Genomic DNA, 17,752 nt, shown 5'->3' on the forward strand with positions numbered 1-17,752 from the left:
TGTGCCGTGTTGTAGAGATGTGCAAAATGTGTATTTAAACCAATTTCGAATAAGGGATGAAAGTTAAAAAAATTACTCGTCATGTGTCGAATAAAGTTGGCCCGGGTTAACTTTATTCGACGAATAAACTTAATTGTTTTATTCACCGAACGTTTTAGCTTCAACGCCGAATAAGTTTTTCAACTTTAATAATTTGTCTTTTTATTGAAGGCTTGTATGAACGAGTTGATGAAATATTTACTGCCTCTGATTTAAATTATTAATTTAAATTCTAAGTAAAAATGCTTAGATTTTCATAGAAGAGTTTTAAAAGTAAGGTTGCAGTAAGCTTAACTGGAACTTTAACTTCAACTTTATTCGGCGTCGAACCCGCCAGAAAATTATTCGACATTGCATAAAGTAGTTAATGTTACGGTCAAAGCTAAAGTTGAAAAATTTATTCGACCCTGAAGTGGAAACGCTCGACGAATAAAAAACTGAACTTTATTCGTCAAATAATCTAACGTTTAAGTAACTTTTATTTGATCCGTTATATAAATATTTTTTTATTTCGTTAATGCCCAACTCTGCTGTGTTGTTGTGAGGTGCATGGATTTCTTTGGGTTACGTGCATACGACTGTGAATGTTGTTAGTTATTTAATATTCGTGTCAGATTACAGAGGAGGTTATTATTGTTCGTAGTGACGATTATGAACTGGAGTAACTGGTTGATTAGAAATGTGATATAACAGTAGTGTGATAGGTACTATTATATGGAGCGGTGTATTTAAATTCAAAAGTAATCGAAGATAGTGTTATTTTACTTTGTAATTATATTCGAAAAAAAACTGTGAATGTTCGAGTGCTTAGAGCAGAGTTGGGCAAAATGTAATCTAATTACAAATCGCAAATTACGATTAAACTGTAATTGTGTAATTGATTACACATTATTTTCTGTAATCGTTCATTTAGATAGTTGACAAAACCAAATGGTCAACTACCTAAATTAGCATTTACAGAAAATAATGTGTAATCAATTACACAATTACAGTTTAATCGTAATTTGTAATTAGATTACATTTTGCCCATCTCTGGCCCAGAGTTTGTTCCTTTCAATTAATTTGCAGCGGTTATTTATACCACATTCGTTCGTCGGCCCACTCCTAAAGAGCTTGATTAATATTTTCTCTTACTGTCCCGTTCACTTCCATTTACTCGTAAATGTACCGCGTACGGCGAGGGTAAACGCAGACAGATGGACACTAGAGAACTGCGGCCACCTAACCTCTAAAGACATATTAACCGCAGAGAACTCCGAAGCTTCACTTGTTCATTTCTTATCCTGTCTCGCAGTGAGAAAAGTGGCTAAATAAAGGAAGAGTGATTGAATTCATTCATGCTCAAGCAGTTCGTTCATTTGTATATATGTATAAGCTTGTTTTCCTCGGGTGACGGTGGATGGGTCATCATTTTGAAGCAAAGTGAATAGTCAGAGAAAATATTCAGAAGGGAAGAGCCTATTGACTTGTAGATTGTAAAAAGCAGAGCAATACAATTGGTTCAATAAATTACAAGTTTCAATGTAGATATAATTGAGGGGCTCGGTGGGAAACAGGCACATTTATATACGCATAAATGTTCGTTTCTTTGTATTATTAATTCGTCCCTGCAATGTATAATTTCACCAGCTTCTAATATAATAATATATACGTTTCACCTAACAGAAGCATATTACAGTAAATCCCCGTTATGAGTCCGTAGAACGGGGCTGGCGGCGAGCTTATAACGGGTTGCGGACACGATTCCGCGCGGCCAGGGCCGTGTCGACTCTTTCGTTTCCCCTCGCTCGTTGTCGGGTTCTCTCACTCTCGTCCGCAGGCTTCCAAGAAATGGTGGGGATAGTCGCCGGGCTGTCAACGGGAGGTAAAAACGAGCTCATAACGGGGACTTACAGTAATCTTTTTTTTCACGCTGAGAAAAAATTTGTTTCCGTAGTGGAAAAGGGACCCATGCTACTTGGCTTCGTAGGAACATGTGACAAATCTTATATTGTTTTCAAGATGGAAATAACAGATATGCAGAGAAATTATTAAGCATTTATACGAAGCACACACAGAAATAAGTGGTAGACACGTTCTCTTTGTGAGAATAAATGGAAAGATAACAACAAAAAATATTAAGATAAATATTATATAAATATTATAATAGTGATGAACAATATATACGGCGAAATGAAAAAAATTAATTCATTTTTCAGTTGAAGTTTGATAATAGTTGTGATTTACCATCTAATTCAAGTTGCGTTTAAAATAATTACAATTTCGTACCGTGTTTCCTGTAAAAATAATTTTTCCGTCAATTTGCTTTCCTCTAAAATTATAAAACGGTGGCACGTGCTTGTGCTGCACTGGGCCCCTCAATTGTTACCACTTGGGAAGATACTTATATCTACTTGAGTAAGGTTTCGTGCGCGCATTGAAATCTCCACTGTCTAGGCAGATCCGGAGGCATTAGGACACCATGTATTCTGAAGTAAATTGTTATACTATAATAGGTTGAGAAATGTGGTTTCTGTGTAATCTGTTTATATTCAAGACACTGTAAATAATTGTATATTTTTAAATTATTTGCGCCTCCACTATTATAACTTTGAATTTCATTATTGTAAAGAAAAATATGTGTTCAGGAGTACTAGAGTTATCTTCGTAGAATATAAATTCTGTTCCCACGACTATTAATTTCCAAACTATTTGGAAACTTCTCAGCTGTAGGGGCTGTCTTTATATTACGTAAGGATAATTTTGGTCATTTCAACCCTCTCTCCCCTTTGATTTCTTTCAGTTAATAAATTTCTTTTAAAGGTTTATCTAGTTCATTTAACTCGGTTTCGTGTGTGCGAGGAAACATCGTTTTTTAGGTTACTAATCCTGAAAATTTGGTTAAAAATATTACGAGAGGCGTCTCCCCCCAAAAGGCTTACGTAATTTAAGAGGGGATTTTTTTCTTAAAAAACTATTGTTAATATTGCATTAAACTCTTTTGGGATATAAGGAGGCATTTTTAAACTTGCAGAAAATATTTTTTTATGTCGATCCTTCTTATTATTTATTAATTATTGTAGAATCTCTTCGACGATGTTGGCGTCTCAGATAACTCAAAAAATAATTGACTGATCGATTTCAAATAAAGCTCGTTTTATTCGTCATACATTTCTCCAGGTACTGGGCCAAAAATTTAAATTTAATTTTTATTTATAATACTTTTTTCGTCGATATAAAGAATAATATGAAAAATTTGTCTAAGGAAAGAACTTACTTTTTTTCAAACGCTATAATTCTTTCAATTCTTTATTTTTTTTCTTTAAAGTGGACCAATCGCAGCGTAAAATATCCAACTTTAAGAAACTTCTATCTTTTTTGCAATCAGATGACTGTGATCGGTGCTACACATCCCGCCAACAGGAGTTACATCGCCGAAGAGGTGGACCAGATTCCACAATAATTAATAAATAATAAGAAGAATCGACATAAAAAAAATATTTTCTGCAAGTTTAAAGATGCCCCCTTATATCCCAAAAGAGTTTAATCCAATATGACCAACAGTTTTTTAAAAGAAATTCTTAAATATCAGTTACTTTTGGGGCTGTTAGACGAGAATCCCCCCTTAAGGACGACCCCTATTACAGGTGCATAATAGCATAAAGTTCGGCATCCAATAATTACAGCAACCCCAGGTTACACGTTACCTATCAACCACATTCGTAACCCGAAATTAATACTCTCGAATATACAACCTATAACAAAATTATAAAATTTGAATATCACCAATTATCACTAAATTATTACAAACAATCTTCTGCTATCGTTGTGCCAGAGAGGCCAATAATTTGCCCGCTCGCACGAAACTGATCGTCCAACGCGAAACCTCAAAACTCGATCCAGCCGGAGATAAATTTTCCAATACACTCCTCCATACGCTAGATCGCGTTGCGTCACCCGTATCTAAATTTACCCTCTTTCTTGAACGAACTATTCCAGGCTCATTCATTGTGCAAGACACGCGGCCGTGGTTACGTGAACCAGTTCCGTCCTAAATTCTCGTAATGACAGGTCTCGCGGGGAGCACCGTGTCAGTCATTCAGATTCGCGCCTGGGCCCTGAATGATCTTTTCGAAATGTCAATGGATGCGAGGGCACGGCCGTGTTCGCGGCGGGCGCGTGCTCCCGAGGACATAGCCGGATCGTTCGGGGTCCATGCCTTCCGGTGATGATCGCCGCAAAGAGACAGGCAGTCTAGTTACTAAACGCGGCGCGAAACAGGTCTGGCACCCAGCGAGCCGCCGATTTCGTAGACCCCGTCCGTCCCACGTGGCGGGCCTACCTACGCCTCGTTTAGCAATGCGCGATCGGGGCACTGTTCGATTTCTATCATCTCGCCGACAACGGTGGCACGTCAGATCCATTTTCGAAGGGAATCAAAGGCACTGACAGCCGTCCCTTAAGGGGTCATGCTCAGTCAGGAGGCCGAAAAGAGGGTGGTCTTTGGAAATTTTTTACTCAAAAGCTATAACACATTTCTCAGAAAATCTTTTTTCCTTTTAAGGGTTGCATCTAGTACTGTGCATCGTAATTTTTTTATTTAAAAATATCTAGCGAATACCTTTAAAAAAATTTACAAATTTTAGTTACCAATTTTATTTTTCGTAAATACATTTTGACAGGTATGACTGAATTTAGATTTTGGTCGACAATTCTATCATTCGGCCGCACTGTGCGACACTGAAAATGAACAAGCGTTGAGATGAATCTCCCTTCGAAATTCTATTTTGCATTTTAATTGAAGTTAGAAGGTGGTTAGAGAAGAGGAGTGTGCTCTCCCTTTGATCTTTAAACCTGGAAGGACTTCTGTAGCTTTCAGTGACCCCGTGGATTTTTTTATTTGTTTATAACTTAGTTTGCTTTGGTTAATTATTGATTATCTTAGGACCGTGTGAATTATATTCTGTTAAAAATCAGGAGAATATGGGACAGGAGTATTGTCACTTAACTACTACTTAATTGTCAGTAATAGGGGTCAGAATAATATTGTATAATAGTGAGTACTATTTCACCGGGAATATGAAGGAATATTTCTAAATTATTTAGGTTATTTTTCGTGATACAGCTTTCAGACAAACTTTCCATTTCCTATATTCAGCATTAGTTACGTAAATTAATCCTTTTAAACTTTTTTTAATTAATCCTAAACTCACCTAATTTGAAGTTGATAAAATTTAAGCTTCAGAGCGGTCTCAAATGTCCCCAGACCTCACAATCAGCTTAAGTTATAGCAGGGTTAAAAAAAAGCCTAATTAGATTCGTGAAATTTGTCGGTGGTTGTCACTGGTACCCAGATTCAGATGCGTTGCAACACTTGGCATTGAGCAGAGAGGGAAACAGTGTTCCAAAGGAGAATTTTCTCCCATTTGGGTCGCGTTTAAAGAAACCCAAGTTTCGGTTAATACCACATGTTTCGATGGTGTGTGATTCGTTATTAGCACTTGCCACTTGGCACTTCGCTGCATGATGGTTGGTCAGCGAGTTTGATTTACCTCTGTATCGCCGTGTCATAAATGTAGGACAGTTTTTGTGAAAGATGACGAACCGCTAAGAATACAGTAGCTCTAAAAAGTGTTTATTTCCTATGTATTCCACGAATTTGGCAAGCAGGGAATTCAAGATTAAATTATTAACGAATACACCTCTTCCAATATTACATGTGCATGTGCTACTACGACAAGCGAACTTATATGTTGATGCAGTTGATTTCTTTCATGAATCTGTGGACGTATTAAAGAGTAAATTGCACAGAATGCTAAGAGCGAACGATCAAAATAACTGGTAATCCGTTAACGCGACAAAACTAAATTTAATAGTATAGTATACACTTTTAATTCCAACCCTCACTTTTTACTTTTATTCTATTTTCTATGTATTTCTATTTTCTATGTATTTCTATTTTCTATGTATTTCTATTTTCATTCTCATTCTCATTCTCATTTTCATTTTCATTTTCATTTTCATTTTCATTTTCATTTTCATTCTTACCTTCATTTCCATTTTCATTTTCATTTTCATTTTCATTCTCATTCTCATTTTCATTCTCAGTCTCATTCTTACCTTCATTTCCATTTTCATTTTCATTTTCATTTTCATTTTCATTTTCATTTTCATTTTCATTTTCATTTTCATTTTCATTTTCATTCTCATTTTCATTTTCATTTCCATTTTCATTGTACATTTTTCATTTCTCATTACTCATTCTTCACCCCTATTTTTTCATTTTTCTCTCCATTGTTTAGTATAATTTGATATAGTATGCATATATGTAGATTTATTTTTATTCAACACGCAAAATGTTATGTATCCTTGCTATATAATGGGTTTTAACCCGTTTATGATTAATAAATAAATAAATAAATAAATAAATGTCCATTTTTTTAATTGACCAATCAAGTGTAGGTACTTATAAAAGAATTAAAATTTGGCAGGCCCGAGTTTCAAGTAATCTTAAAGAATTACTCTTAGAAGAACTGCTCATTAGTCAACAAGCTTTTATACCCAATATTTCTCTTCTGACAACGTGCTAATGATTATTATTAGCGAAGCGTTTCCAAGCCAAAGTAGAGATTAAATCGCGAAGTTTCGACAGAGGGTATCCTTAACAGTTATGCGGGAATTAAGGATCCTCGGATGATTCTTCCAAGAAGCCAGGCATTGCTTGCTGGCAAATGCTTTCCGAACCGTGTCTGCCAGTAAGATTGTCGTCGAAATAAATTTTAATTGAATTAAATGGTATTTACGCAGCCGCGATAAAATCGACGGCGTTGTTTGAGAGCTCCCGCCTCGGAGGAGCGCTATAAATTCTTTTGAGCACGAGGTCAGACTGCCAATTCGAAAGGACAAGGCATCAGTTTCTAGTGATGTTCCTGTTCGCGCCTTGTTTCCCTTTCGGCGTTTTCATTTGCAACAGTTCACGTGCCATTTAATGAATTCATCTGCAGGCAGAAAGGCACCCCCATCCCCTTCGGGCACGCGTACACACCGGTGCGGCGAAAATAGAAGCAAATTTATGAACTTCGCGAGGAATCGAGTTTCGTGCAACGCGAGGAACGATTGTTTCGCAAAACGTTCAGATAAAACTATTGCGCAATGTAATGTACCGGAATTTCATTATGAAAAAGCGATTCGAAGACCTCGTTTTGCGCAAGAGTAAGATAGCATCGTAGTGGAAGGATATTGGAGGTTTGAAATCATTTCAATAAAAAAAAGAAGTAATAATCAGGTACCGGGATTAATATCTGATCTCTTTTCACGTGTAATTTTAGCCAACAGGTAACTTTAGCGATTAATCTGAGGGGCCATTTCATCGAAATGTTTTGAACCGTTCAAATTGCATTAAATCTCTTAATTGCATCGTCGGCGCAGGGTCACTTATCCAATTACCGGGCCAGCTTGATTTCGCGTTGCTTTTAGTATTATACACGGTGACCAAGAAACGTGTCAACGTTTTAGAGATTGAGTATGGGAATGAGATCTGTGTGAACACATGTTCTAGGACACATCCATAGTGTTATGTTCATTGCTGCTGATCGTTAGAAGAGATTGATAGTCGAATGTCAAAATACACCGCCCACAAATGTTCCAAAGTTCTTCGTTGTGTAAGAACACAAGTGTCTATTCGTCAAGTTAATGGCTGTCGAATAGAGCGGAGCGGAAAGTTTAAATTTGAATGTTCAGTTGGCCTAGGTGCGGGATAGTTGTCTTTTGATTAACCAAACACAACTGTAAAAATTTTTTGGAAAAATATTCATGTCTGCAGGTTCCTTTTTCTTATAAAAATGATTATATGATTATATAATAAAAATATATATATTATATAATTATATGAAAATATTCATGTCTGCAGGTTCCTTTTTCTTCTAAAAATGATTATATGATTATATAATAAAAATATATATATTATATAATTATATAAAAATATTCATGTCTGCAGGTTTCTTTTTCTCCTAAAAATGATTATATGATTATATAATAAAAATATATATATAATATAATTATATAAAAATATTCATGTCTGCAGGTTCCTTTTTCTTCTAAAAATGATTATATGATTATATAATAAAAAAATATATATAATATAATTATATAAAAATAATCATGTCTGCAGGTTCCTTTTTCTTCTAAAAATGATTATATGATTATATAATAAATATATATATATATAATATAATTATATAAAAATATTCATGTCTGCAAGTTCCTTTTTCTTCTAAAAATGATTATATGATTATATAATAAAAATATATATATTATATAATTATATAAAAATATTCATGTCTGCAGGTTCCTTTTTCTTATAAAAATGATTATATGATTATATAATATATTATATGATTATATGATCATTTTTAGGAGAGAAAGGAACCTGCAGACACGAATATTTTTCCAAAAATTTTTTACTCAGGCCAACTGAAAATTCAAATTTAAATTTTCGCCTATATAGTATCGCTCCGCTCTACTGGCGAATCCTTTCAAGTACCTCGGGCACGTTGCTTTTTGTGAATGCATTTTGAATAATACATTCTTAGAACTCACTCACACTGTCTACTACCTCACCATAAAATGGATTTGAATGCATGGCTCTGAACAAATGAAAGACGCACGAAGGAAGAAAAGTGTAAAGAGTAACAGATATTCACTTGCTTTCGAATCCACTACTTGTCCAAAGGCACCTTTTTTTAAATTTCTTGATCAGAAAGAGTGTTTACTTTAAGAAATATTTACGTAGCACGCGTATTGTTATTTAATAAAATAAGTTGCAGTGAGAATAGATAAAGCATATTTTTAAATCGTGCATTTTTAAAAATTCATATAAAATCGTAATTGAACACTGGTTGCACGAAGAATATTGTATTTCAATAATCAAGTAAAAGGGAATTTTATTTGCAACAGCTTTTTATATAATGGGCAAAAGTTATCACTATTTCTGATGCTGCGATAGGAAGAATCTAATATGTCAATTTTAAACGTGGTTAAGAATTCTATATTAATTAATCCATCTCAATTGAATTGAATTTAATTGCGGATTTCTCGATTCTTTTTGTGTTGTTAGTGCATGGGAATCACTGGCTTAAATTAATATCAGAGCTACGATTAAAAGTTTACCATATAATGGTAACACGATAAAATAATATTATTTCCTTCTCAACTATAACAGAAATTTCTTAATCCCAACAGGAAACTGTCTTATATTATCTCAAGTATATAGTTACCAATCAGTTCATTTAGAAGGGTAATTAATTATTCATATAAATTCCACCCCATTTTCGAAAACCAAAATCACGTATTTAAAGAGAAAAGACACAAAATTCAAGCAAAGAAACTTTAATATTAGTGTTCGATTAATTATCTAATGCTGTTGCGATTAAACATTTGGGCCATTTTTAGGGAACTATCGGCCCAGCGAATTAATTGGCAATTTGCTAGTGATCGAAAAGCGAAGTTGCTGCAGTCGAGTGAACGAACGATAGTGAGAGTAATGGAATCAGTCTGCTCGTGAAACTTCGCTTGACACGGCAGTTTGCTAAGGTGAATGGAAGTCCCCCTCTTCGTGGCATCGGCGGCGCTCGATTCTTATGGGACGGGTCCAGAACACGATTACTTGTATCCATTCAATGAAATCAGATAAATGCGAGGTGGTGAGCCATTTATCACGCGCGCAACACGCACCCGAACACGAGAGCGCGAATGTTCCCGAAATTTTTGCAAATTGTTCAGCTCACTTATCTTATACCGCAGTATCACGACGGCGAATTATGCAAAAGTTCCTTTGCTTCATTCAACCAAATCATGTAACATTTTCTTTTAGGTTCTATTATGTCAAATAGCGGCCAATCACTGTCGAACCGATCGGACAACTACTGTCACGACCATGCCAATAACTATATTTCTTCGTAGTCAACACATTTTTTGTATATTTTTATACACCCTTGATTTTTTTTTATAAACTCTATTTATTTTTATATTATTAGGGGGGTTTCGTACTTATTTATATTGATTTCCATTTCAAACTTACTAAATTTACATTTATAATTCGATATTTATTTGACACTCTTACTTAAGGGGAGGTTCTGGTCTAAATGTCGATTTTTCTTTTATTTCATTTTTCGAATGTTCAACCTTTTAGGAAAACGGGTTTGAAAGGATTTGTTGAAATTCGTAAAATTCCCGAAGTTATAGGCATTTGAGTCGCGGCAAATACATGGGTCACAACCGGCTACTCGGCGCTCACGTAAAACTTTAAGGGGAGGTTCTGGTCTAAATGTCGATTTTTTTTATATCATTTTTCGAATGTTCAATCTTTTAGGAATACGGGTTTAAAAGGATTTGTTGAAATTCGTAAAATTCCCCAAGTTGTAGGCATTTGAGTCGCGGCAAATACATGGGTCACAACCGGCTACTCGGCGCTCACGTAAAACTTCAAATGCATTTTTCTCGAAACAGTGTTCTCAAAACGGTGGGACCTGTATCTTCAAAAGTTATTATCCGATTCGACTGAAACTTATTTTATTTTGAAGATTATTCTTTTGGCTAGGGGGGGAACTAAAAAAAATACAAAAAGTTGAAAATTTATAATTTTTAAAGGCGTTGAAAGGACGAAAAATATAGAGAAAAAGTGATTTCAAAACTCAAGTGTCGTTATTTTCTTAAAAATGTCATTTTTCCATTTTTATCTGGTATCCCCCCTAGAAAAAAGAATAATCTTCAAAATAAAAAAGGTTTCAGTCGAATCGGATAATAACTTTTAGAGATACAGGTCCCACCGATTTGGATCAATTTTTTGACGCCTTAACTTTAACGACTCCCCAGGGCTGTTTGCACTGATTAATTATAAAACAAAAAATATATTTCTATAACATAAGACATCCTTAATACAATGCAACAAGTCCCATTAAATTATATATGGTAGTTTTCCTTTAATTAATTCCTAAATATCACCTATTTTTTGGGGCTCTAGACCAGAACCTCCCCTTAAGTGGCCAACCATTGTAGACTTTACCCCTACGCACTCACCCAACTCACTTTCTTGAAATACGTTTAAAGTGAACTGCTTTTAAGGGGCACAATACCGACTGTTTATAAACAATGCTCATTGCTATAAAATATTTTGCAGAAGGTCATCCACAGGACCCCAGATTCACCCCCTAAAATTTCATTAAAATCCCCGGGGGTACAGCTGTAAGGTCCCCTTGTTAGTCTGCTTATCTTTCGTGAAATTATATTGTTGGAATGTGTACAACGATGGACTGTTTCCTGGAGTTGGAGTGTCAGGGACTTTGGGGACCCGGTGACTTGTGAGTTTTCCTTTCCTTCGCTACAGGAGACCCAAAAGAGGGGAAAACGGTCTTCTCGACCCCTGCGCTTCTCAGTCCGAGAAAACCCTCCAAACGGTTAACTTGCATCGCGCTAAAGACTATTCTTTCCATTACTTTTAGTTTAAGTATTACGCAGTTCTTATTATTATTATACTGACGATCGACTGTGTAACTTTTATTTTCTTAAATAAATAAACATTATATTCTAACATATATCATATGGAATCTGTAGGTACTTCTCCTGCCGTTTTTAAACTGATTTGGTTCTTCCGATTTGACACTTTGTGAAATAATAAATCCCACAAATTTTCTCCTTCACTTTCTGATTCTCCAAGTGTCTCCATATTTTAAAAATCGCTGTTCAGTGTTTCTAACACCATTTCAGTACAATTATTCCCCATGCGTCTCTGCGCGAAAGCACATTACCACCAGCTCCACAGTTTCTGCACTCGTTTCAGCCGATAATTCTCGCGAGTCGTTTCCTTTGCTAATTCCCTCTTGCGCTACTCTTACGTCGATTCTTTTGTCCCCACTTACTGCATCTTAACTCTGGATCGACAGGCTTGCTGCATAATAACAAAGCATCGTTCCCATGTGTACAATGACTGGCGCGGAATACACTTCAGGCATGTAAAAAGGATTTTGAACGGCAGTGCACGCTGAAGAGGCTTCTTAATTATGTTCTCCGCCGTGCGCTGCATACGTAGGAACGTGACTTAAGGGAATTGCGCAAGTTCTGGCGTATCTATCTCAATTAAACATTGCAGATGTGGAAGGAAGTGATAAGTGAATCCACATTCGTTTGTGCGCGCGAATACAGAATAATTCATGAAGTATCCGAAAATATAGAAGTATAGATTTTGTTTCGGATGCTGTTTCTAATTTAATTTGATTAGAAACATGATCTTTGTTTTTAAATATTTTCTTAAAGTAGGTATAGAGTATTTACCCAAATGATTAAATTGAGATGGTTTTAATACCTTTTGGTGTTTTAGATATGTGTGAAGTTTCGTTGCAATTATAAAATCTTATGTAGTTCCTGTCTGTTATTAACGCTTGGACTGTAATTGTAATTTTAATACTCTCTTGTTGCTTGTTTGATGAGTTTTTCGTTTAATTTAAGTAGGCACTATTTAGGGCACATTATTATAGTTTCTTTTCCAAGAGTAGTTAATAGCTAGTAGTTGAATAATAATAATAATAATAATAATAATAATAATAATAATAATAATAAATGGCAGCAATGGGACCATTGCTCCAAATACCATCAGTGTAAGCTCGACTCGATTATATAGCAAGTGGCATATTTTCAGTAATTTCAATATTGCAAAAGTTGGCAATATTTTTCAAGAATGTACTGCCAAATTTTCATGGAAAAATTCCGATTATTTTAGCTTCTACAGAGGCATTTTGTAGGGAGCACAGAGGCTCGGCCTCTACAGATGAAAACTTTGAACGCGTTTTTCTCGAAACGTCATTTTTTTCACATCGTGAAGATAAAATCTCAAAATCTATCGAACCGATTGCTTTATAAATTTTACTGCTTACTCTGCACACCTATGACTCTCGCAGGGACTGCAACCAAGTATTTTCATTGAGTCTAACTTACTTTAAAAATTAAAAAATAGGAAAAGAAAAAAGCCGAAAAATATTTTTCTTGCATTTTACCTGCCATTTTGCTAATTTTTATAGGCATTTGAGTAGCGGCAAATGCATGGGCAACAACCGGCCACTCGGCACTCACGGAAAACTTTAAACGCGTTTTTCTCGAAACAGTGTTCTCAAAACGGTGGGACCTGTATCTCCAAAAGTTATTATCCGATTCGACTGAAACTTTTTTTATTTTAAAGAATATACTTCTGGCTAGGAGGGAAGCCAGAATAAATTACAAAAAATTAGATATTTTATAATTTTTAAAGGCGTTGAAAGGACGAAAAATATAGAGAAAAAGTGATTTCAAAACTCAAGTGTCGTTATTTTCTTAAAAATGTCATTTTTCCATTTTTTATCTGGTATCCCGCCTAGCCAGAAGTATATTCTTAAAAATAAAAAAAGTTTCAGTCGAATCGGGTAATAACTTTTGGGGATAAAGGTCCCACCGAATTGAATCAATTTTTTGACGCCTTGACTTTAACGACTCCCCAGCGCCGTCTGCAATGATTAATTATAAAACAAAAAATACATTTCTATAATTTAAGACACCCTTAATACAATGCAAAAAGCCCTATTAAATTATATGCAGTAGTTTTCCTTTAATTAATTCCTAAAAATCACCTATTTTTGGGGCTCCAGACCGAAACCTCCCCTAAATACGTGACACTTTTTGCATAACAAATATATGATTGAACAGTGTTTCGTTGTTCCAGATTTTACAGTACCTAACAGTAATATCCTTCTCACGTAAGACGTTGTTTGGGTTCGCTTCTAGTATTGCAGACGCATGCTAACCGAATACATGAAAAATGACCAATGATGAGCTTCAGCCGAGTAAATCTATCCGAAATAAAAATCGCGGGGCAAGAACGTTTCCCGCAAAAAACGGCCTTAACTGCCCATCGGTTGGTCCCGAGACTCGCTTCCTAGTAAAACACTGATTAAATGCGAAGCGATTGACTTACGTGCGCCAGACTAGCGACAGCGAGACCAAAGGTGAACGCGATGTGCACCACGGTGGGTGGATTCCCGGGGGTCCACGTGATGCAGGATGCGCAGCCGATAAGCACCAGAAGAAACGTTCCCAGGGCCTCGGCGAACAGCATGACCAGGAACTCGACCTTTGCCACCTCCTCGAGGCCGACAAAGTCTTTTGCACCTGGGCACAGGGAAGAAGGAAACAAGGTGTCAGTGGTCACGCAATCAGTTAGCCAGTGGATTAATTATTCAGTCGCTGCTGCTAGCCGTCACGATGCGTCAGAAGCAGCGACAGAGTGGCAACGCAGAGCGTCCTTTCAATCGTCTCGTTTTGGAAGCGCCAAAATTCACGTGCTGCTCGAAGCGCAAAAGAATATGTTGGCGTGGACCGGGCTCGTTCCGAGCGTTGTTTTAATAAAGAGATGGTGCATCAGTCACAGAAACACGCGACGAAAACTTTCGACTGAATAATACGCTTTTGTACTGTTTACTTTTCAATCTTTTGTGCGATTTCCTCCTTTTATTATGCAACTCCAGGGAATCAAAGGGATGACGTAAAGAGGAGGCATTCGCGGAGCGAGAGACGTAAGCAGAATGCATGGTGGCGCGGCTTTTTTTATGGTACGAATCTGTCGAAATGCTATTCATGCGTTTAAAGAGGTGTCAGGTGGTGATTTAATGAGCAACGATACGATGTGCACTGTTTAAAGGCTACCCGGAGTTGGTAGGTGAATTAATTAGACACAATTGGCTTTTGTACTCCACATCACTGTTTGCTAAAAAAAAAATCAAGTAGGTACGTAATCTTTATATATCAAGCAGAAAGTGTTTGTGTGCTTGTCGCTTTAAAACCTTCGAACGGTAAACTCTGGGGTCGCGGAGTGTATCCCAGCTCATTATGCCTAGGTAATCCAGATGAATGTGACTATTTTCACAAAAAAATAAATAAATAAAAAAAATTTCTTTAATAAAATCAGAATCTAAATTTCGAGCGAAGCCGAGTAGCGAAGCTAGTAATTAATAATACTGATTGTATGAGACTTAATTAAGTATAATATTTATAAGTAAAATGCAAGTTGTATAGATATAATATTATGTTACTCATTACATGTCTGTAATAGGATTATTAATTTAAATATTTTAGACACCATTTAATTAAACGTGTCCCATTTTATTATCCTTATTACATCTGCTATATACTTGTTGGATTTATGTCATATCACACCACACCTACTTCTATATAATTTTAAATCACATGAATCTTTGTTACATCTGCCAATTAAAGAATTGACAACTAAAATAATGGACCCAAAAGACAATAATTTATTTTCTAAATGTACGTCAGTAAAAGAGTTTGTTGTATTACTATTTAAATAAGAAGAACCTTCACGCATTTACACATCACTAAATTTTGCAACGTCGCGATAGTAGAAACACTCAACAAATATTACAGTCGTATTCTAATTAAACGATAAAACTGTGGACATAATTCTCGAAATTCCTCTCCACCGTGTTACACGTGACTATTATCGTGTAACAAGCGCGATTCGATCGCGGAATCCGACGTGGCAGGTACACATTTCCGAGTGGAAAGCCCTCGAGAAAAGCACGTGTGCGATAAGAAAACAAGATGTTGGGAGATTTCGATACTCCCAATCGCTAAAAATTTCCAGCCCCGACATTAGAAACCCCCCGTCGTGCTCTGCCACTTGTGCAAACGACTTTTCTGTTTAACTAAGCCCGTTCACAGTGACTCGTGCACCGTGAAGAGACAGAAATTCTTCCTCCGTAATTTATTATCGAACCAACAGCCCGAAACGGCGATATCCCCGATATGCGCCACGGAAATAGTCCGAAGCACCTATTACGACGACACCTAAATCAGATCCTGGAATTGGTTATCGTTCTCTCTTAAAAAAAAATAAATTGTCGCTAACCACAGACTTTTGTATTCAACAGAAGACTCGACGTGCTTCTACATTGCACAGCCTGGCTCACTAATAAACTAACAAGAGCTCAAAGTTTAGTGATTCCTGATCCCACCGAATGAATTCGATCCTTCAAACCTTGCCTGACCCTCTCGCTTCTTATGATTCGCGCGAACTCATTATTAGTACAAAAATAAACACATTTCCACCCCGAGAGTATCCCCACTGTGCGCCGCAGCGACTCTTAAAACGACAGTAAGCGACATACCTTTCCAACCCTTGCCCATCGTTCCCTCGACAGCGTACAGTCGGGCCTGGCCAAAGAGCTGATGCCTCCTTCGACGTGCCCACCCTCTCCTCGCTTTTCGCAACAGCCGGATGCCAGCGGCCGGGTCGTTCTCTCATTCAAGTCCCGCTAGCATCAGCCGGGGGTATCGATCACAAGGAACAGCACGCCTGGCGGGGAACAAAGGGCCCTTTCGAAACGGGCGAGACAATGGCAAGAACTTATCACCTGGATCGCCGGCCAACTGGGCTATCGCGGTTCGATCCGGCGCGAGGAAGAACGCGCGAATGGGCCAGAACCAGCGGAAGCGCGCGCGCGCGTTGTTGGCACAGGTAGGGGTGGCGGGGGAGGGGGGCGAAGGAAAAACAATGACCGTTCCCGTGGCACGCGAATCCGCGGTGTTCGACGGTACACCACGTGGAGTTTCTGGGCTATTGAGTCTGCGGAGCGCGAGTTTCGCCTTCATATATCGCTGTTCTCCACTGCTGTCCTCCCCCCAATCGACACGCGGACCTCCCCCCCTCCTTTTTCACCTCCTCCACCAGCTCCGGCTTCTCTTCATCATTCCCCACCAATGTTGCCCACTCAAAAACTCATTCAAAACGGCGTGTCTGCTTTTGCACGGCCCGGTCCCGAAGGATGCCTCGTCGCCAGAGCCTGCGATCGCGGCCCCGCGTCCTTGACACGTTGCAGGTTGGATGTGGTCGCGTTGCTCTAATGGATCGCTGCCCGATCGTAGGTGCCGCGAATCTCTAGTTGGATGGAAGTGTAACGGAACGGGGGCCCCTGAATGGATGTTGTAGTTGTAACAAAGACGGTGTGGAGATGTAGCTTAGGCTCGTTCCTGGCTTTTGAAGATTAATTTGAATTATTGTGTGGATTTTAGAGGTTCAGCCTGCAGGAGCTTTCGGGGCGGGTGTAAGACAATTTTTTTCATTGCCATTTTGAGGGGAAGCGGGGCCTATTCTGAGTTAAGAGAATTGTTAAGAATTTTATTACTGGTATGCAGTAATAAATTAGTATCAGAGCTATCTGTGAGCAAGTGCATCGTAGCATCATGCTTTCATTCAAGCATATTTTGAACATTTATTGCGAGACGTGACGTTTAAGGGGGCACCCCACTGTGACAGTTTGAAAATAGCTTAATAGCTTATTTTTAAAGATTTTTTTCCTGCGTAGATATAACATATAATGCGATAAATCTTTTTGGTATTTATTAAGCTACTCTTGTATTATACAACAAAATTTTAAAAGAATTTTCTGAATTTGTTTTGAAACTTTAAACGCGATTATCTCAAAACAACATTTTTTAATTGGTGCAGGTGATTGCAAAAAAAAAACTATTTGAGCAATCAGTCTGAAATTTTAAGCAGGCTTTTATAATGATGCTTTCATTCAAGCATATTTTGACTATTTATTGCGGGACGTGACGTTTAAGGGGGCACCCCACTGTGACAGTTTGAAAATAGCTTAATAGCTTATTTTTAAAGATTTTTTCCTCTATAGATACA

The 17,752-nt window shown here is 37.2% G+C and overlaps 1 protein-coding gene across 2 annotated transcripts in view; it reads right to left on the reverse strand.

Moving 5' to 3' along the window:
- LOC143372246 (aquaporin AQPAn.G) overlaps positions 1 to 17,752 on the reverse strand; it is an 81,686-nt gene that overhangs the window by 25,558 nt on the left and 38,376 nt on the right. For both annotated transcript variants that reach the window (XM_076818298.1, XM_076818299.1), the window contains exon 3: positions 14,015 to 14,208. In XM_076818298.1, coding sequence (XP_076674413.1) covers positions 14,015 to 14,208 — 194 coding nt within the window. The remainder of the gene's footprint in view (positions 1 to 14,014; positions 14,209 to 17,752) is intronic.

This window comes from Andrena cerasifolii, chromosome 8 (genome assembly GCF_050908995.1).
Source record: "Andrena cerasifolii isolate SP2316 chromosome 8, iyAndCera1_principal, whole genome shotgun sequence".
NCBI classification, from domain to species: domain Eukaryota; kingdom Metazoa; phylum Arthropoda; class Insecta; order Hymenoptera; family Andrenidae; genus Andrena; species Andrena cerasifolii.